The 23,099-nt window shown below is 40.6% G+C and overlaps 1 protein-coding gene across 2 annotated transcripts in view; it reads left to right on the top strand.

The window, feature by feature from the left end:
* Nucleotides 1-2,371: 2,371 nt before the first annotated feature.
* The window catches only part of SHROOM2 (shroom family member 2), a 195,204-nt gene continuing 174,476 nt past the window's right edge, over nt 2,372-23,099 (top strand). For both annotated transcript variants that reach the window (XM_075196461.1, XM_075196460.1), the window contains exon 1: nt 2,372-3,453. In XM_075196461.1, coding sequence (XP_075052562.1) covers nt 3,241-3,453 — 213 coding nt within the window. In that variant the 5' untranslated portion in view covers nt 2,372-3,240. The remainder of the gene's footprint in view (nt 3,454-23,099) is intronic.

Genomic DNA, 23,099 nt, shown 5'->3' with positions numbered 1-23,099 from the left:
CAGAATAATATTTAACAATAAGTGTTTTTTTGGCATGGTCATTTTCATTCCTTATGGCAATGATAAGGAATGAAAGATCATGACCATTTATTAAAAGTGTTCTGCTGGAACAGTTGTCATGATAAACGGCTGTCCTGGCAAACACCTATCTCTTCTATGGTCACTATTTCAAATCGGCCACTTTTGTGATAATGACAGTAGGGGAGAGCAGGTAAAATGTGGTGAGGGGTCCGAAGACCCCTTTACACAATGCTCTCCCCATAGGCTTCAAGAGCTAATGCCATCGGGCACAAGTCTTTGATTTTCAGAACTGGTTAAATCACAACAAATAGCAGTATCCGTAGAAACCTTTGCTGTTGCTTACGATAATAGTAGGATCCACTAGTTATAAGTAGAGGGGATACTTACATTTGCTGTGGTCCCCTGAAAACTGACATTTTGGGGGGATTAGGGGCTTTTTAAATAAGCCCCTAAGAATCTACTTTGTTTATAGTTATCAAGAATGGGCACTGCTTTGTACAGTTGCCACCAGAATGGGTTCATTTTGTATTGGAAGCAAGAGAATGGTTTCTATCTATTTGCCTTTTTCTAGGTTTGATGAGCTGGTTATTTGTTGGCAGTGCAGTAAATGGAAATCTGAATATACATTTAAGAACAATAAGCTTCATTTGTGTGTGTTGTGGTCCTTTGTTAGTAGTATGCAGTAAATGATTATTTGTGTAAACCACTCCCATGTTTTAATTATGTAAAGTCTCTCACAATGGAAAAGCTGAGACAATTAAAGCCACGCCCAATCTACTCAAACCATGCCCAATCCTATAGTTCTGTGCAAAAATCAGTAGGCTTCACTTGTTTTTCGCAGCTAACAGAGGGACAAAAAATACAGCTTTTCCCCGATTGGTGGGAAAGTTGGGAGGTATTCTGTTCACAGCAGTGAATGGGTGCCGTGCACACCAGTGGTGGGGTTTGAAGGGGAGGGGAGAACAGGGCAGCCTAGCGCTTCAAATGCTCGCCCCCATCTTGAAGTGCCCTGTCACTTTGCTGCCCATCCATATCCTGAGAGTTATAGGGGCCTATTTATTCAACCTCATTTTCATGTCAATATCTCGAAAATGGCGCCAATCAAAGTATTGGTCTAATCTATCAACAGTGCATCGCAGCAGATATCATAGATATCTGCTGCTTTGCACTTTTTATTGCAATACATAGCAATCCACGTAGATGTCTACGGGGACTGATATGTACCGCAATTTAACAATAAATGAAAATGCTTTAACACATACATACGGTAATGTACGCCAGCTCAGGCTGCCATACATTACCGTTTCTGCTATTTTTCAGAAGAGCAGAGCTTTACAGCGCGTGTGGAGGGATCACATGATCCCTCCGTCACACTCCGCTCTCTGCAACACTGAAGTGCAGGGAAGTTATCAGACGGAGCATGCGCACAAGGCTTCTGTGGAGCGCACAGCAGCTTCGGGAACGAAGAGGCAGTGAAAAGGTACGTTTTTAACTTCACAGGAACAGCAGTTTTTCGTGACTGCTGCTCCTGTGGAGACTTTTTAATAAAAATGAGAAATAGTTCAACCCTTATCAATACGATAAGGATTGAAAACTATTTTTCATATTCTGCGGTGCTTGTTAAATATGTCCCATAGAACATTGTGAGAACAAACTCCACACAGATAGCGGCATAGTCAGAGATGAACTGAAGGCCCCAGCTCTGCAATGCTTTTCTGGACACTTTCAGCTTATGTTTCTCTGAGAGACAATACTGAGTGTAAGGTGTTATTCATTTATCTGAAAAATTGGTTCTTTTGTTCATAAATTCAAAACACTCTAGAAAAACAACCCATGTTATCTGGTCATTTGTTCCTGGAATGTCTTCAGTTCTATGCAGTTACAATAGTTTAATCAAACTCTATTTTCTATTATAATGTAAAATATCATATATCTTCATATTAAGATTTTACACTTATAAATTATGCAAATGTATAATATTTTTTTTCCATTTAAACCCATATTTTAGATACAAGAAACCCCCATACCTCTTTTAGCTTTTAACAGGAAAAAGTAGCTTAATCAGTAGCAGATGGAAATAGCTATAATAAATATATGTATATTTAAGAACACACCATGAGTTTTATTTTCAGATTTTCAGAATCCTTTTGTAGCAAATGAGATAATGAATTGGTCTGGTCAAAAAATTTAAGTAGTGAAAAAAATAATGGAGCCAGCAGCAGCTTTCTATCCACACTGTACGCTAGTGACACACGCATTCTCTCCTAGGGATAATCAGTGAGTGATTGCTAAGCAGGAGGGGGGAAGGGAGGTAACCAGTCAGCAGGGAAGCGACTCCTGCAAGCCCTTTATTATTTAGTGTCTGTACACCCTCAACAGTTCCCAATCGCCAATCTCCGGCTGACAAAACAAAACAAAACAAAAACAAGCCGTCCCTTGCGAAAGGAAAGTAACAGGCTGGAGAGGGGGGAAGCAGGAAAAAGCCGGAGCTGATTATTCATTCACGTTTCAGGCAGAAAGGAGACACCAGCTCACTAGTCAGCTCTGCACAGTCACTTCTAATAGGGAAAATAGGCGATCAGATCCTGTGCCGTATCGGGGAGGGGACAGAAGAAGGAAATTGTCAGCTGTGTGGATCTAAGGAAGGTGACTAACCCAGTGCTTGGAGCCTAAACAACCTGCGATCGTTGTTGTTCCTGCTTTTTATTTAAACAGGTGGCTCTTGGAAAACTCTTTAAAGTGTCCCCGATAAGATCACTTCTGGGACGTGACTGAGCGAGACCGAACTATTTCTGTGGTTTCATCTGCACTGGTTCACCGGGATCAACAAGGGCATGTGTTACCTGCTCACCATGTTTGATCTTGAAGGGTGAGAGCAATGGCCATTGTATTGGGAGCAAGAGTAGGGCCCTCTCTGGACCTTTGGTGTATGTGCAACCGGAACTATTCTTATACAAGTGATTAGCATTTTATTATTTTAGATGACCTCATACTAAAAAGTTCAATATTTAATCAGCTTGCGATCTCTTGACAATAAATGCAGTAAGTGGAACATTTCTCTTTTTTTCTAATATACTATTTGGTTACATTGTTTTTATACTTAATATTTGCATAGTGGAAAAGAGCACATAATCTGCTATGTAGTGTGATTGAGAAAACAATATTCATCATTTGCTACTTCTGGAGGAATACATACCTGGGACATTACTGCCCAGCACCATGGAGAACTTGGAAACTAGAGGTGGACATGAGAGGATTTTACCTGATGTCATGAGGAATCTTCCAGGCTTGGACCAAGGACCGAACATGATGGTGGAGAGGAAAGTAGTTGAAGGGTATAGATTTGCAGATGTATTTCTTACTGGTGGGGCTCCTTGGGGATTTACATTGAAAGGTGGCAAAGAACATGGAGAACTTCTAATCATCACTAAGGTAAGAAAAATATATTTCATCTAAACATGGAAACTGTATGTATGTAGAAGTTTCCAATATATTCACAATTACTTTTATTACACTGTAATTTACTATGCTGTAACTTGTGATACTTAAAAAAGTAAAAATAAAGGTACTTGTTAATTATACAGGCGCCACTCGAAACCAGACATCACCATGCTGATCCTGACTCTGTTCCACATCTCGCTACCAGCAATGCTAATCATCCCACTGTGTCTCTCCTCACCCACCAGTCTTTGCAGTCTATGTCATCTGTGTCTGCTTGCACACAGTTCTTGGTGGAAGGCAGTGACTGACCTCTTAAGTGGACCAAGCAGTGGGGGAGGATTTGCTTCAGTAGTGCTAGCACTCCACTCATAGGGAACAGAACACTCCATAGAATGACAGGTGGGTGGAGTCAGGAGTCATCTGTATACTAACAAGTACCAAATCAATAAAGGTAACAGTAGGCCTGTGCGTAATACATGAAACCGGTCTGTTGGTATCTTCCTTTACAGTCTAAGTCAAATACAGTGACTTAATTTGTTCTGTTTATTATACTAGCAGTTTTATCTGAACATTATTGCTTAATCATGCCTCCCGACTGTCCCAACTTAAGGGTTCTGTCCCATTGTCCTGCCTGTGGACAACTTTGTCCGGCGGTGGGAAAGTTTTATAAGGCATGTACCCTTCACTCCTGTCATTGCTGCGTGCGGCATTGAAATTATGTTTTGAAGGTGGCTGGGGCTGGGTCAGCTCTCGCAAGTACTGAACATTGTCCCAGTTCCTCAATTTTAAAAGTGGGGAGATATGTTTAGTGACTACTCTAATATCTGCTGTTATGAAAATCTGAAAATGTATTAAATATCTTTTTATATATGGCAAATAATATGAAGATTTTGGTGCTTATTTGTAAGTAATAAAAGTTTAGCATGTTTCGCTATTTTCTTATTTTTAGTTTTTATTTTAACGTTCTTGAGCATTGTTTATATATTAAAGATACTAATGTATACAGCAACTATCTCCGCTGTGTACTATGCTGCGCCTACAACATCTGTTCTGAGTGTATTTAAAAGCTTGTTATCGTCTAAATTATTTAATTACATTTCCACTGTCTGATCTTGCGTCTTCCCAGTAAAGCTGGCTTCCCAGACATAATCATCGCTCTTTGGTGCTTCCCATCTTTGCCACTTAAATTATCTTTTCAGGCTTCATCAAAAGGGAAAACTATCCACAAATTTATATCACTTCAAAAGGATGGTTTTGTTTTAGAAGTGAAATATTTGAAAGGAAATAATTAGAGGGGTGGATAGAACTTTCAATGTCTAATCATCAGTTTGTGAGACCTGTCAGCCCTACACCCTTTCTTTTCTGAGTGTGACTGAAAAGAGACAGTATCTTGTTATTATTTTCCATGTAGGTGTGCTATGTTTGAGATTAAGCGATATTTGATATCAGTGCTGTGTCTGAAGACATGCTTTACACCAGCCTAGCTGTCTGTGTTAGAAACAAGTATGAAAGTGGCGTTGTCATGGTTGTTGTAGGCCATTTATTTGTCTGACGATGCACATTTGGTACTGATGTTCTAATGTGATGAGGCACACAACACCTAGATAATACACTTCTTTACTAGTTAGTGCAACAAGCACACTGACAAAACAGAATGTATAAATAAAATAACCACTTGTAAGTAAATACAACAACAGTGCGCTAAAATAAACTTGTAAATCCTTAACATTAGTTTGGGACATGTGAAACCTATAAGAACACTATTTTTTTAGTGGTAATAGTCAGCCAGGATACATAGGTTCACTTATTTGTTAAATGCAAGCTATTTTATGAATATAATAGTACTAAGCAATCACATTATTTTGTATTTTAAAGCCTGTGTTCTTCAAATGCTGTAAAATGTAATTCCTGATATGTTTCCAAACTTCATTGTTCTATTTTGGAATATATTCTTTATGCGTTAATTAATCCAGTTTCTTTTTATTGATGTTTTATATGTTTTGAGTTAAAGACCCTCCCGGCTTAAATAATAAAGATTATCAGACTGACAAATAATACATTCAAATGCTGACATGTGGTGACCTATTATCACAAAATAGGAATATCTCTGATTAATATTTGTCTTGTTCTTCCTGTCTTCTTTTCATTACCTCATCAGATCATCAGTGACTTTTTTTTCTTTAAAAAATTCACTACTATAAAATGCCTCAATATCAGGGCCACCTTAACAACAGTATGGGCCCCCGGGCACAGCAGTGCACCGGGACCCCTATATATAAATATATAAGTAACAAAAAAAAAAAAGGAGAATATATATATATATATATATATATATATATATATATATATATATATATATATATATATATATCCCCCTCTTAACGTCCCTTTAAATCGCGATAGGTTGAATCCTCTTCGCTGTGCTCCTTCATGCTGTGCTCGCAGTGAATGTCTGGCGTGATGACGTCATCACGCCCAACATTCACTGCGAGTGCATCACGGAAGAGAGGACCAGGGAGTGAGCCGGATCGTCACCTGACCTGAACTTCTTTACAGGATTTTTTTACAGCAGCAGACCTGCCAGGGCCCCCTTTCCCCCTGGGCCCCCGGGCACCTGCCTATCGTGCCCAATGGGAAAGACGGCCCTGCTCAATATGCCAAACTAATGTTTTGTTGATATGATTTAAAAGGTCAGCTTCAAGCTCATTTCACATCAGCAAGTGGCATATAATGGTAGTGAAACACCCATGTGTCTAGCCTTAAGACTTCTCATTGAATTATATTAGGCTTTTTTTTCTAACTTCACCAAAAAAATCAGCATGCAGCAATGGCAGCTATTCCCATTTACTGTGAAAAGTACATTTTTAATATTGAATATAGGGGTGTAAAGTGCTGCAATTTTTTTTTTTGTCTTTTTTTTTTTTTTTTAACAACAATTTAAATTTCTGTTACAAATCGTCCATACTCCGAGGGTTCTGGTTATGGCCGCAGTTTGGTTGATTTGCACGGTTTCAGTGTCCGTCTCCAGTGATCGACTCCTCTCTCTCTTTTGTCTGTCGTTTCCAACTTCAGAATATTGCCTGCATTCGGCCTTAATTTCTCAGGACGCCGCCAAAACTATTATCCACACTGTCATAATTTTGTGTCTCGATTATTGTAACCTTCTCACTGGCCTTCCTCACACCCATCTTGCCCCCCTTCGCTCTATTCTCAATGCGGCTGCAAGACTCGCCTTTCTTTCACGCCGCTCTTCCTCTTCCTCCCCTCTCTGCCTTTCTCTGCACTGCTTCCCTTTCCTCTACAGAATCCTCTTCAAACTCCACACCATCCCCTACAAGGTCCTCTCCCATTCCACGGCCCCTTATCTAACCTCTCCATTCACACTCCTGCCCGTTCCCTCCGTTCGGCCAATCACTGTCGCCTCTCCTCCGCACTGAACACCTCATTCCACACCAGAATTCAAGACTTCTCCCGTGCTGCCCCCCTCCACTGGAACGACCTCCCTCGCTCCATCCGTTTGTCCCCTAATCTGAGCACTTTTACATGGGATCTCTTCCTCAAAGCCTACCAGCCATCCATCTAACCTTCCCCAGCCTTGTTCTCCTCACCTCCCTCTTCCCTGTCTCCTCTTGCACCTGATCCCCTCCACTGTCTCCTCTCATGCCTGCTGTCTGTCTCCCCTCCCTTTAGTATGTAAGCTCTTACGAGCAGGGCCCTCTTTGCTTCTGTCTTAATTCCATTTCTTCTTCTCTGACAGCTTTTGGAGTCTTGGTTCTACTTGTTTTGCTCTGTACTGTTTTGTTCTACTGTTTGTTTGTTTTGTGTTTTGTTTTTTTGTATTTGTACGGTGCTGCAGAAACCTTGTGGTGCCAAATAAATAAAGATTACTAATAATAATATAAAAATATAGTTGCACTGTAAACATACTTTTAAGAGCCTGAAAAAAGCTTAAGAATTTATGCCTGCAGTATGTCTCCTTAGGTTACTTTTGCTTGTTTGGTTTTTTTTGCAAGATAAAACAGAGCACAAAAAAGAAAATTTTTTTCACATACATGCGTTGGGTAAATGGGTGAAACACATGAAAACTAACACGTTTAGATGAAATTTAGTGATGCATTTTTCTAAGTGCCTTTCATGCATTGCACTTTTACCAATACAAATTTTGATGTGCATTAACACATAGCAAAGGTCAAGCCATGTTCTAAAACTCTAAAACAACATAAAATTTTAGAACGCAACAGTTGGAACAAGTTCACAAGAAACTATTTATCTTATTTGTTATGTGGTTTTCATGTGTTAATTAGTCGCTAAAAAGCCCTTTAAATAACCAATAAGGGTAGGGAAACTTTTACATGTATCTTATACAGTTTTCTACAATATAAAAAGTAATTTTCTTTTATGTTTAGTCCCCCAATAACAGTAGTTCAGAACCATACAACACAGATGATGGGTATCTATTCCATTACAGTGTTCGGAATTATGAAGACCTTTAAAGACATCTTGCAGTAGTATGCAGTCTTTATTATAGGAAACCTTTAAACGTTTTTCTAATTGAGATGGTGTATAAGAATGGTATTAAACACAAACCAGCATGATCATCTCCTAATCATCATATTACATTATAACCTGTAAAAGACAAGTATCACATTATTTAATATTAGTCGTTCATTACCTACCAAAAACATTAATTCAGACATTGGTAGCGAGAAAATTAGCATTTCTAGATTAGATATGTGCCAGTTTGTTACCTGCTGCCAAAGACAGTCGCATCACTCTACTTTCTTAAAACAATGACCCTGGTATTTATAGTCTCTGCAGTGTTTTTAAGTGACAGATCCATGATGTTTACTTATGTTTGTAATCTTGATCCTTTCTAAAGTAGGTATAAGTCTGGAGTTGATCATTTTGATGGACCATTTAACTGGTTTGGCTGATCTAATTTTGTGACATTAGTAAGAGATCTGCCGACCTCAAAACAATGCACTACATCATCCCCCAGAATACTTCTCAGACTAGAAGGTACAGGGGCCAAGATGGTGTCTGGACTTGGGTATCTGAAGCCTGGATGATATTATAAAAACATCTGGTGAGAAGCATCCAAACACAGGTGATGGCCAACTGGTATATGGAGACAAGTGTAGGATAAAACAAGACTATAATATGAGTGCTGGGCACACAAGCGCTGAACCTACAGCTCCACCAAATGACAGGTTGAGTGTCCGCTTTGGCTGTACATGTGGGTGGTCAATTTGGAAGTGGCTGATTGATGTACGGACAGAACAGGTGGATCTTTTCTGACTTCACTGTGATATGTTATTATGTACCGAAGATGAAGAGCACAGATGTTTATTTTCCAACCTTTTCACTGCATGATGATGATCCAGTTGATTTCGCTATTGCTACAGCTATCAGCTATGGCAGCAAGGTGTGGCTAGCATAAATAATAGACTAGGAAAAACATAGTACTTACCATTAATATCACAGCAATAATCTTAATTTTGAAGGTTTTTACACAATAAAACAAATGCTTTGGTGCCAATTGGTGAACCAAGTCTGGCTAATTTGCATCTACAATGTCTGCTTGGTCAAGGCAATACAATGGCCAAAGCTACCTGCACTAGTCTGCTATCAACCAGCAGGCATTTTCCTGTGTAACAATATCAATGTTTGACATTAAAAGAAAGTTCGAGACAAATTTTATCACCATAAAATATTACCAAAAAATGAATCTAGTGAACAGCATTACGAAATGCATTTGCTTAGAAAGACTTTTTGTAGATTCTGTAATGGTCCCTGCGGCAGAGAGCAGTCCTAAAGCCCATCTGAAAAAGCTCCAGCCCACCAGTTCCACCACTCATTTACTGCAGACATCATTACTCAATTTTCCTATAAGTTATATTTAAAGCAGCAGCCCCATGAAAAATGAGGTGTATTTTTTAACATAGATTACTGTGGCAGGCTATAAGAAGAAGCTTGGTAATTACCATTTTGTCTTTGGTTTGTTTCTTAAGGCTGCTATTAATGATTTATAACTCTACACAGTGTTGCCTAACCATGGGGACCACAGTCACATGGCACATGATATAGCTGAGCATTGCCTGCACTTTAAAATCCTCCCTCACACTTGGACTCTCGGTATGTCATGTGAAGGCAGAGTGGTTAGGATTTCACAGGGCAGACACCACTCACAGGGGAGTTCCAAAGAGTATCTGCTTTTTTGCCATGTGACTGTAGTTGCCATGGTATTCAGAAGACTCTGTGGAAACTCCTGCAGATTTATAGATCATTAATAGCAGCCTAAATCCAGGAAAAATGGTTATTACCAAGCTTCTTCTTTTAGCCTGCCACAGTGATTTATGTAAAAAAAAAACACATCTGTAATTGAAGGCAAATCTATGCTTGGTACTCGTTAAAACCTCAGGACAAGTTGATGTATAAGGCACGTTTGTGAGTCCAGGTGGAGTGGGGGCAAATATACACATAATAAAATTGTATACACTGTTAAAGTTGTAAATCCAAACAGAGGAAAGTTATGTTTGTGTGTACCAGGTGACTGCTTTTACAATTGACATTTTCTCCATTCAGGCATCTAGGCATCCTCAGGTAGCAGTACTCTCCAGTGTCCATAGGATGGTACCACAGCTTTGGTGCTTTAGTAAGCAATTTAACTGAGGGAAAGGGAGGTAGAGCTTCCAACATCTTGCACCAATGTGACTGATAGAAGACTTTTATTGGGCCACATGGTTGAGTAACAGTTGCTTGGCAGCAGAACGGAGCTGTCACGGGCACTAGGAGTCTTTACCCAGTATCACCCGCTGATGGTCTTATCAGAGCAGTAGAGTTGGTATATGATATTCTGATGGCAGGGTGATAATGGAACTGGAAACAGCAGATGGTTAGAGAATGCTCAGAAAGTCTATGACTAGCAGCACTGGTAAACAATAGGTAACTGAATACGAGGATCTGGATGGACAATGACACGTGAGGGTAGTCAGTGGTCTGCGCACGGCAAGTTGTACCACTGCTATAGTGAGAAGAATGTCCAGGAGTAATAAGGAGGTGGAAGTCAGCGGTCTGCGTATAGCAAGTTGTACCGCTGTCTGTAGTGAAGGAATGGAATCCAGGTGAAGGTAACAGGGAAGTCAGTGGTCTGCGAGTAGCAAGTTGTACCACTGCTTATGTGAGAGGATATATGCAACTGGTGACACAGGGAAACAGGAATCGGTGGTCTGCCTCTAGCAAGTTGTACCACTGAATATATATGTGAGGAAGGACACGAGGAGATAAATGCTATGCAGAGTCTACACGGGTACACTGAACTTGATCCCACGTTGAACTGCACACAATAATAATAATGAATGAACAGCACTGCACAGATAAACAAAGTCACTCAAATAGTCCAGCAAAAGGAAACACAGTCAATAATAGCAATAGTCTCAGAGGATGGAAACTCCGGAGGAGAACAACTCAGTCCAGATGGATATGCAATACACCAGCACAGTCAATGAGAAGTATGCATACCGTGGTTCAGATGAGCAGGCTGTTAGGTATAGCTGCAGGGATACCTGAGCGGCAGGGAACAGACGAGATGAGAAGTCCTTGCAGAATGGAAGCAGCAGGTAGGTGCAGCGCACTGTAGGTAGGCCAGCAAGGATGACAAATACTCAGGAAGCAGTAGTATATTGAATAGAACAGCAGGAGACCACGGGAGAGTTGAAGCGATGTAGCAAAGCTGGAAGCCGAGGAGCGTAGACTCGATGCAACAGGCAAGTTGACACAAATGGACACACTGTAGAAGCAGTAGGCAGCGGGTCAGCTGACGGCAGGTAGAATGCAGACTGGAGCGCTGAGACGAGCAGGACTCTGTAGACACGCTGAAGTAGCGAACAGGAATCAGCTGCTGGAGTCACGATGAAACACAGGAGAGTTTGCAGTAATCTGTAACTGTAGATACACGGAGGCAGCGGATAGGAATCAGCTGCTGGAGTCACGATGAAACACAGTAGAGTTTGCAGTAATCTGTAACTGTAGATATACGGAGGCAGCGGATAGGAATCAGCTGCTGGAGTCACGATGAAACACAGGAGAGTTTGCAGTAATCTGTAACTGTAGATATACGGAGGCAGCGGATAGGAATCAGCTGCTGGAGTCACTAGGAACACGAGGAATAGAAGTGGTCTGGAAACCACAAACGGCAAACAGGAATCAGCATAAGCTGAACACATGAGCAGGCACTGGAACACCTTCAGAGACTCATGAGGAATGAGACTCCAAGATCAGGCAACGTGGTATTGACCACAGGTGCTTAACATAGGGAGTGTTGCCTGATCAGCCAATTAAGTTAAAGGAACAGAACTGAAGGTTAAAAGGGACTACACATGCGCAGTACCTCATAATAATGGACTGACACGGTTCCTAGCTACCTTAGAAGTAGCACTCACAGTCCGGTGAGTGACAGGAGCTATGGCTCTAATTCTGTATTGAGAGGCAGGGAGAGAGCAAGCTCAACTGTGGAATGTTTGAATGCCCCTCTGGAAGTGCGTCATCTGACGGCTTCTGTGACTTGTGCAGCTCTTCTGCCCTCCCCTCGCTCCCAACGAGCTGGGCTGCATGCTCCTTTGTCTAATTTCTATGGTTGTAGCTTGAGTGTTGGGAAAGATGGGAGCACAGCTGTGATGGGGAACCTCTGCATGTGAGGCAAGAGATCAGCGGTAGAGCCAATTGCCTCCTCTAGTTAGCCTTCTCATAATTAAAGCCTGTGATGTTGCCTCAGCAAGCCATGATACCAGACATTGACAGCCCTTACCCTGAGAAGTGTTTACTTTCCAACTGCTTAGGGTTTTATCATGAATTGCAGGCCCCATTGGGCATGGAACCCTGCAGTCTCATTGTTCCTGGATTTCTGCTTAAATCATTAACGGGAATAATTAATTTAATTGACTAGTAATTACCCTTGATGTGATCACATAGGGAAATCTTCAAAACTTGACCTGTTGGGGGGTAGTTGAGGACAGGTTTGTAAACCACTGTGCTACAAATTTTACATATGTACATCACTCAGTGAAAGGTTAATTGTTTTTGTCAACCTATCTGGAGTTCTTTAATATAAGTGAATTCTGGACAGTACAATATTAATCAAAATGAACAATATTAGATTTGCAATTTATGTTAGTGTGTTTTTTTTTTCCTACAGAATTTTGATAACTAAACATAGTAACCTAGTATCAATTAAAGATCAACGTTTATATATTTAAAGGAGATGGATATTTTCTTTTCCGAAACTAACGCCTTCCAAAATTATTTACGAATTTCAGATTTACAATTTTCGATTTTCAAACGTAGTGATGTTGGTTGAAAAACACAGTGTGGAGCAGGGTCATCAAACAGCCACAGTGCTGCCATCTAGATTATTCAGGGTAAGGGACTGAAAACTATTGAGGTCCTAGGGAAATAGGTTATCCTGCAGACTCCCACACTCCCCTCCACTGGTCGGTTATTTGGGGAGGGTGCAGTACTTTCTCATATAGAGAAACTGGAATCTGCTTTTTCGGTCCTGCAAATAAATTCCTTTTATTTTCTAATAATATTGTCCAGTATATATTAAGCACAAAAATGTATGTAGCGTTGTAGAATTTCTAAGAGGTACACGTACATTACATTTGTAAAAAAAGATACAAAAGGGTGAAGAAAGCCCTGCTTTTGATTGGTTACAATTTAAAGGATTTGCTTGCATACAGTATCTATTGATATTCGCTATAATATAGAGACAAACATCTACACGCCCATGGGGTTTCCTTATAGAGCATCCTAAAATCCTCCTTTCTCGTTGGGGCTCCTACAGGTTTTAATTAGAGAGTCAGTACTGCGACTGGACAGAAATAAGCAACACCTATCACACAGGTTACATTACGTTGCACAAGTTCATGATGTGGTGTAGAGATTTGAGGTTACAAATTCCATTATGGAGCACCTTCTACTGTCCAAGATATGTAAATTGATCTCGCGGATAAAAGAAAATGCCTATTCGTACATTGGTGTTCTTATGAAGCTTAGTCTTGACGGAGGCTGAAATATGTATATTGTGTCTGTCTAGTTTTTGTAGTAGTACAGAGATGGCAGTGACCAGGACTGGTACCACATGGCACCATAAATACAGAATAATGCTGCCATTAGTGTGATCCCATTGAGGTCTTGCCACTTTAAGCATTTGCGGCTAACACGGCTTGGAATGAAAACCACATGCATGTGTATTTTAAACTTGCTCACAAACTGCTGGCTCATGCATGCACTACTATCTAAATGTTTGAGTGTCTGTGGTTTATGTATAAATAGGTAGACCTGTTTATTTTAAAATTACAGGAAGAGCCGATAAAGCTGCACAACTATCTTTTCACAAAGCCGGAGTATGTGGTTTGTTTTTGGTTTGTCAGCCTTGAATTCTCAATAGGTTCTTTTCACGTATGTTGTTGCCGCTGTAGCAGAGGATCGTGGAAAACTACCAGGCACTTTGCTTTATTGTTCCTGCGTTGTTGCTGGGAAACTTCAGGATAAAGTACTGGAGAATTCCCTGACGTGAATCCTAATTGTGCTAATAAGCACCCTATTGCTCACAAACCCACAATTCTAAGAAATATCACTTAAAGGGAACATAGAGTACATATATTTATTTTCTATAAATTTTCAGTTACATGTATTTGCATCGGCTATTTTACAGAAAGAAACTTATTTGCGATATGTAGTACATTTGGATTAATTAAATTGAATGGGAAATGCCCCCTCAAGGTAAAATGTAGATATTGTCCTAATACAACTATAGAACAATGATACTTATTGAACAAAGCTTCAATGTAATTGTCGCGCTACACTTGACTTTTGAAATGGGAAATGGCAATCTTTGTCTCATTTTGTTTTTATTAAAATCAGAACTATGTATCAGAACAGAGGTATGAACAGGGGCGGATCTAGAAAATTGTTGTACCCGGGGCGATTTAGGGGGGTGATTTATGCCCCACCCCCCTTTCTGACTTCTGAGGATTCCGGCGGCTGCACACTATGTGCAGGTCCGCTCGGCAGTGACAGGTAGGGAGAGTGTGCTGCCCGGCTGCTCTGAACACAATCAGTGCAGCCGGGCAGCACATTGTCCAGGCCTGTCGCTGCCAAATGGACCTGCACATAGTGTGCAGCCGTCGGATTGCCCCGATCGCCCCCCCTCCCTAGATCCGCCACTGGGTATGAACTAGCGCTATTGAGGGTGAAGATGGGAGGGGGCTGTCACATCTGCGCCTGTTGCCATCCTTGTCTCTCATTTTCGCTTATTGTCAAGCGCCTGCCCAAGGATGACTCATTGTCTTCAGCTTTTACATGGTAATACGTCAAAAATTATAACCTCACTACATTTGTCTTTAATGAGCAGCTAGTCTTTTATATTTTAAAATAAATTTCAGTTTATACCTCTCTGTTTTTACAATTTTGCACCCCAACAACAAGCCTAGTCAGCTTATTGGATAATCCGACCAGGACTTTACTCACCACTTCATTCTTCTTGTGGTATGTACCTGTGGGTGTTTGTACATCCGCCCATTCTTCAATCCTTTTCTTCTGCGTTCACCGGGAAGGGAAGCAGTGTCAGCAGACCATAAGTAAAGCCCCTAAGAGGGTATGACCAAATATTAACTTTAGATCTGTCCTAAATTTATCTTTTGGAACATTTACCTGTACTGCTTAGTATGCAGATTATTATTTGCATGGTTAATAATTCCGGGTGTCCACTGTCCTACCATAGTTTGCATGGATCTATTTATACTTTCACAGCAAGTCACTCCCTAAACAAGTCCATATTGATCTGTGAAATCTAAAAGCTAGTCATTATTCCTGTATATGTATGTTATAGACAAGACATCATTGTTTTAAAGCTAAAACTGCACTGAAAACAGTGATGTTTACTTTATTGCAACAGAATGGAAATGAGTCAAAAGTGTGGTTATTGGTATGTGTGTAATTGGCGTGGCAAACATTTTCTTCGTTAATATCAACGTGGGCTTTTGTTGAGACGTTTTAATTAAATACACAGTAAGCGTGTGCTCAGAACACAATCCTCAGGGAATTCTAAATCTTCCATTGCTCTAATTGTCTGCTCTGCTCTTGGCTTCAGTTATTATTGGAAGGAGCACAACTATTCTGACAGCAAGTGAAAGCAGTAATAATACTTGTATAGCACTCAGAACAGTTTATATAGGGCTCTTTAAATGCCAGCACTTTTTTCTGGTAGAAAAGCGCTAGTGTTCTCTGTGTGGACACAATGACCTGTTTGGGGAATGCTCATCCTCTGTCACTTTGGAGTCATTACGCTCAGAAAACGTAGTTTCTTCACAGCTTAACTGTTTCATATGACAGTAGCTTGAAAATTGCTAGCGCCTGCCTGATACCACCCTAACGTTTGACATTTTAAGGAAGGCAGTGCAGCTATATTTATTACATCTGGCTAATGAGCATTAGATTCTACAATGATTGCGCTTTGCCCTCCATCTATTACATTTCTGTTGATATATGATTATTTATTATTTATTGCATTGATATTCAATGGGGAAAAGGAAGCCTAAGATAAAAGCTTGAGTGCTCACTCACTGGCGGAGCTACCTTTGGTGCGGCAGGTGCAGTGCACTGGGGCCCATGGAGATAATGGGGGAGCACTTCATGGTAGATGCAGGGGGTCGGGGGCCCTGGTTCCCTCCTCTCCGCCTCCCTGCATTGGGACCCACAGTTCGCTAGTTCCACCTCTGAGCTCACTGCTTTGACTATAATATGGTTGGCCAGAGATTTTATACTCGCTTACTAAAAACTGTTCAGCCTTGCCTTAGAAAGTAAGGGGTGTTTAGCTGCCAACAAAAATATATCCTTTGTCAGTGACTGGCACATTGAATAATATCTGCTACTGCCATGTGTATGTATATATTATATTAAATTGGTTTAGATGTGATAATCAAAAAGTGTGTTTCTCTGCAGCATAGCAATTGGATTATTGGTTTCTTTCAGACACAGTTCTTCAAAATACTGTAGTTCTTGCACTCCAGGAGACTTATGCTGTCACATATTAATCTGAATGTGGATTTAAAGCCCTATCAGCCCCTGTGCTCTGTAGACCATTTTTCAACTGTTCACAGATATTTATCTTATTCATGCAACAGTTTGAGAGGACTATAGCACTTGAGTTGTGTGTTCAAACAATAGAAAACATTGTTGTCATCTGTCACTGCATTTCCTTAATAAATACAAAACCCCCTAAAAATCATACTTTCTATAGGGCCCAAAAGATGCATTATTTTGTAGCATTATAAAAAGGAAGATGACCTTTACTGCTGTGCTTTTGGGAGAGAAAAGTGAATTACAACAGTTCCTCCTAAAGAGACAGACACACACACACACACACCAACTGCTTTATAAAAATTACATAAAATAAAAATGGTGAAGTTATGATCCTTATATCAACTCAGTTTGTATATATCAAGTTCAGCCTACTTTATTACAGTAGCTATAAAATTAAAAAAAATGTGCGTATTAAAATTGTTAAGCTTGCTCTTAGGACACAACATTAGCATAATTGAAACCCATCTAGACAGTAAGGAGTTCTGCGGTAGAGTTGTCCCTGGGACTTGTAGTACTCCAAGCTACGACATGATTCTATGTATAAAGGTCCTGTAGTTTTTGTTTGAGATCTGTCCATTGGAATTTGGTTTTGGATTAATAAGAACCAGAGACCCTTGGGTTGTCCCAGAAACACTGAGTACAATGATGGCAGAGCGTGCTCCCACCATAACCAGCTGCGTTATATATAAAGATACTCAGAGTTCTGCAGTCCGTTGTACGTGTATTGTGGCTTGTTGTAATTGTTTAACATGGTTTAATCTAACAGTAAACTTGAAAAACGTTGCAATTCTTTATTCAACAAAATCATTTGAAATTAACTTTTACATACAGGAACATGTATGAGCTGTACAGTGTGCGCAGATATTGGAGCCTTATAAATAAAGGATAAGCCTAGTTTACAAGGCAGAGTGGGTTTTGGTTTCATGGTGAAATTTATTTCCGTGGCTTCAGCTGCAGATTCTGTGGAGCTGATAGTGTGTTGTGCATTTGCTGTACAATATTACTTTATTATACCGGGGACTAAACCTCATGGCACATTTTAGTACAATGCTCCCTATTTATAACACCAGCTGTAAAACACAGACCACAACATTTGTTCTAGTAAGGGTTAACTTCTAAAGTGGATGATATATAATTGAACTAAACACTATTAATGCATTTTGGTGTAGAGATCATAGCTGGTGGTAAGTGAGGCTGGTGTTTAGAAAAAGGGTTGGTATAGAGAAGTAGCACTGTAGTTAGTTTAGGTAACATAAATACTCTAACTTCTGCTTTTGTTAGTTAATAACACTTCTTTATTACAAACACTGGAAACCCTTTGTTAGTCATGGGACTAAAATGATGAGTTCTACTGCAGGAGTTGGAAACTGACTTGCATTTACCTTTCACCTTTAGATCACATGAGCACTTAGCTAGCAGGCCTGTGTATATTTTATGTTTGCCCTTTGCAGCGGTTTTGTGTGTCAGTTTGTAGATAAAGCACATGCTGATGTCTGAATAATTTGAGGCACTCGATACTTTCTACAGCTAGATCCTCAAAGATTTTCTTTAAACTGCATAGTGTAGATGTCTCACTTTCATGCACCCAACCCCTTTCAGATGTTGTTTATTATTACTGTATTTACAATGTAATAACCATTAACAATAATTGACCTCCACCTAATCTGTTAAAAGGGGCACCTGATGTCTACGAGGTGGGAAAAAGAGGTCCAGTCTCTGGCTAAACGGTGTCTGGACGCCCAGTACACGAATGAGTGGCCCATGATACAAATCCTGATCTTCTTGAGGGGGTACCTATGGCAAAGCATATAATGTTCCTTCAGGAAATATTGTTCACCATGTGCGACTGGAGGCCAAGTAGAGCAGTGAGCCGCACACTGGTTGAGACCGCTTGTGCTAAAGAGATTCATCAGTGCGTTGCATTGAAATTTGGTAAGCAGGGAACCATTGGCATGTAGTAATCACATGTTTGCCCCCCAGGGGGCATACTCCTGCTAATCTAGCACCGAAGGGCGACTGGGCAGATAACCGGGTCGTCCCATGTGGGTAAGTACAACCACTGCCCTCTACCGTATTGATCTGTCTTAGATTTAATTACATTACAAGATAAATGTGTATTAGCACTAACAATGTTCCTAGCCAAAAGCGCAGCACCCCAGTGATCCCTGGACTAAGCAAATAATTCTGACCAGAAAGGCTTTGTGAAATGCGAGGGGTAAAAAGCAACGATAAACACAAGGGCTTTGTATGGGTCTGTTGTTATTGCCGGCAAAACACTAATCATTTGTTTCAAGATATTATTATCAATGGGTCACCTTTTATCCATTAATGTGGGGTGTATCTTAGCTCAGCTTTTTGAGGAACTTTGTTATGAGGAATGAATTTGTGGGGTCCGACTCGCCTCGAGGACGAGCCATAAATGAGATGCCGGACAGAGTAGCCACAATAGTTGTTTCAGTTGCCCCATCTTGATATTATGACCACATGAAATGAAACGTGTTATTTTGCTGTCCCTGGTGAGAACCCTTGAGTCCAGAAAGTTTATCCATTGATGCCAGGCCGCTTGATAAGCCCTCCTGGTGGGGGCGGCCAATGACTCCTCCATGAGTCCACTTATACTGGCTCGACCATCTGTGAAACGTAAGAGGGACAAGGGACACCTGTCATTTGTGCAGAGGGGGCTAATTCCCTAAAGACGCGCCAATTAAAATGTGAAAGCGTGTCCATCATGCAATTGTCTGTGCCGGGAACGCGTTGAGCACGAAATGTGATGTCGTATGCAAGACAGCGCAGTACCAGCTTACACAGGCTGTTAACTGCTGGCAACAAGGTAGTGCTCTGGTTGTTAGTTGCCTGTACCACACTGAGATTGTTACACCAAAACACCACATTCCTGCCACGGAGGCGATGGGACCACAACTCAATGGCGACCACTAGTGGGATCAATTCTAAAACTAACAAGTTACGGACTAAACCACTGTACTGCCACGAGGCCCGCCAAGGTGCTGCGCACCATTCCCCTTGGAAGAACACCCCGAAGCAATTTGCACTGGAGGCAGCTGTATGAAGATTTAGTGCCAGATTAGATACTAGAGGGGGGGGGGGGGGGAGGGGCGCAGGCCTTATGCAGACTCCATTGAATTCCTATAGAAATTCCAGCAATAACGTTGACTAACCCTCCCTTACGGGGGGGATAGATGTTGGATCAACTGATATTTGCCTTCCGTCTTTTTAGGAACTATTCCTACAGGGAAAATCACTAAATTCACTACGGACTTTGTCCGCAAGCACTTCAGAAAACAAGTAGATGGATTGAAGATTCCTCAATGCAATCGCATTGAAGACATGTGGCTGTAACTACTCATGGTGGATAAAGTCCACGGGCTTATGGAGCAAAGCTAAGTACCTGTTTGAACTTTTTGGTGCTAAATTGCACCTATCGGTGCTTGTTATCTGGACACTGTTACAGGGAATATAACCATTTGCCACAGATTGAGTCACAAAAGGATATAATCTTCGGCATAAGTGCCATTCCGTGATCTGTTTCTGCAACAGCAGTATATTTTTCCACATATGGTACCATATATCTATATATTTTTTTCTGGCCTTGGATCTGGGTATACCTTTGCACTAATTGCAGTCAGCTTACTTACAGCTGTATATTGGCTAATTACTGCCTATATCAGTTTATTCGCTTTATATCTTATCCTGTTTACATGTTGAACGAGTATATATGCTCATAATAAATTGTTTATTTTTATTCATATTTTATGCTTGTGGCTTTGCGCTTTTCCTATTTGTATGTAATCTATTATTCCATCTGTGCTTCTGGAAGATTTCTAGTATCTTAAACTAATGTATTTAGCTGTCCTTGTTGGGACTTTTGAGCAATAAACCATCACTGCTTGAAGAGTCTGCCTGCGACTATTGCCTGCTGTATCCTGTGACCAACAGATAAAAGCATACACTCTAATCCGTTCCCGGCTGTCATGTGGGAACCCATTGTCTCTGTGTTAATGCTTTGCTCGTTATCCAGCAGTCCTGATCTATAGTAAGCGGTCAGGAGGTACCAATGTGTAGGAAGTACATCCGTGCACAGTAGCTATCACTTACGATACACCAGATAGGAGTACGGCACTTCTATATGGTGTAGCGTAAGGGATAAACTTTGAAAATTTTTTTTTTTTTATGTGGATATGTTTTCCCTTATGGATATGTCCAAGAAAAAGCTCACAACAGGATGCGCAAAAGGAGCAATCGGCGAAGAGGTGTATTGTAGTTTCCTTAACGGGTTTCTGTGTGTTTGCGGGATGCTACCTAGAGACTAGATCCACGGCCAGTATCGATGTATGGTGATATCTTCACTTCATAAATGAGATGTCCATATGCGACTGTGCGGGTATATGGTGTATGTATGATGAACGTTTAGGAGGCCGAATGCTACCAGTCCTACCAGCTAGTAACCTGAGGTTTCCAGCGTTGGGGAGGCGAGGCACTCCTCAGATCTCCAGGAACCACTATTTAGTGTTCAGTAATGCTATATGGAGGAGGGGAGTCGTGCAGTTATTCACATGCCATTGGCTTACCAGCCCTAATTACTCACTTGTACAGAAAAATACAAAATATGAAACCTAAATAATTTTTTCTCATTAAAAGAGACATCACATTTTTTTTAAAATATGCCTTTTATGGAGGGCAGACATCATGTTCTAGTTATTCTGCACAAATATTTCACTGCTTGGCACATGTTATTAGGTTTGATTTTCTCCCTAAGTCTCAATGTTGTTTTCACCGTGCTGCCTTTTTTACCGATTTAATTGTGTTGTCTATAACTTAAGTAGCCTGGGCCAATTTAAAACTTGGCCACATATGTTAGACAAGTTAACCCGTGCATGATACTCATGCATTCTAGTCAAATCAAGCTACTTAAGGTGTTAAAAAGGTTCTTGTCATGCATTTGGGCCTAGCCCAGGCCTCCTCAGGGGAAGAGCGTTACTTCCCGACGCAAGTGCCCTTTTTTAACGTGGTTTTGTCCACATGTCACCACCTCATCATTTTTCTCCATCACCTCATTCTTCATCTTCATCGCCACATTCTTCATCAAGCTACTTAAGGTGTTAAAAACTCCCCACTGTCACCCCCGGCAACCACCAACCACTCCCAACTGTCACTTCTCCTTCAAGAAATATATAGGTCAGTGTATAACTCTGCCCAGCAGGTGGCGCTGCAGCTTGTTTTTTTTTTTTTTCACACACGCCACTAGGCATTTATATAGTAGATCCTGGTCAGGCAGAGTGACCAGACTACGTGTCCTTTATTGCTGCACATATTAAGCACCTTGATTGCTGTAGTTATTTGGTGAGCAAGAAAAACAAAAGTTTATCAAATGGTCCATGTTATCTGTTGACTGGGGGTCACACTCATGCCAGTTATGTTTGTGGCTAGCTTTATTGAGTGACCACACGCGGCCATCAAGGCTTTTACCTACGGCTCATTTATTGTATACTCTTTTAGAATAAAGATCTATTCTACATTGGCTTTGGGGAAACAAAATTTCCAGTATGTTTGCATTTTGAGTAATGCAAGTTGTAACAATAGCTTCATTATATTTTTAAGGAAGCTTTTCACATCTATTGTTTTCTTCCTTGTTGTATTGTTGGCATGCTAACATTATGCTTTTAATGTCCGAAGAGGTTCCAGTAGTTTTGCATTTGTGCAACACAGAAGTCTATTTAAGCGATCACTCTTGGCTTGATGTCTCTGTCATAGATAATGTACTATTATTTTTACACAGAAAGACCTTTGGCCATCGTCGAGACAGCATATACTTGTCTTTCTCTGTATCTACTGTATTGTATTGCATGGAAAGCTTTTATGTTCCTTTTTACTCATTCATTTTGAAACTCCCCAATGCTTTTCTACTGTGAGGAAGCCCTTCCTTTTTTGTTGCAGTAATTTATGTTGTTTATTGGGATCAGATTACATCTCTTCAACATAAACTTTTTGCATAGCTGCTGGAAAACAGTGTAGGGTGCAAAATACAAAAATGAATGTCTTTCGAAAAGGGTTAGAAGTAAGAATACATGGCTTTACTGCATATTTGGAGGAAAGTTTAACTATAAATGTTTAGTTTTGGGTGGAGTGTGTTAAGAAAAATAAACACTAGCTCTTTTACGTTCTTTTTGCTTTATAAGCTGAGATCCCCAGTGGATTTTAGGGTTTCCTGCCGCACTCCTTTTTGTACTCGGACCTCCAAGTAGACTGGATCTCTGAGCCCTTTCGTCTCAGGGCAATCTGTATGCAAGTACTATGAAGCATATTGCCTCGAGCTTCTCTCATCTCTCTTGAAACCTGAAAGTTTAATACAACGTCACCCTGAACTGCAACTATCTCTGGCATAGGAGCCCATATATCTGTTAGTTGAAGGGAGGGCAACGTTTAAAAAAAAAAAAAAAAAAGTTAGATCTCCCCTGTAGTGCAATTGGTGATATATT

Source organism: Mixophyes fleayi, chromosome 2, assembly GCF_038048845.1.
Source record: "Mixophyes fleayi isolate aMixFle1 chromosome 2, aMixFle1.hap1, whole genome shotgun sequence".
NCBI lineage: Eukaryota > Metazoa > Chordata > Amphibia > Anura > Limnodynastidae > Mixophyes > Mixophyes fleayi.
Note: the sequence above shows the minus strand (reverse complement) of the source record. Positions and strands in the feature narration are given on the sequence as shown.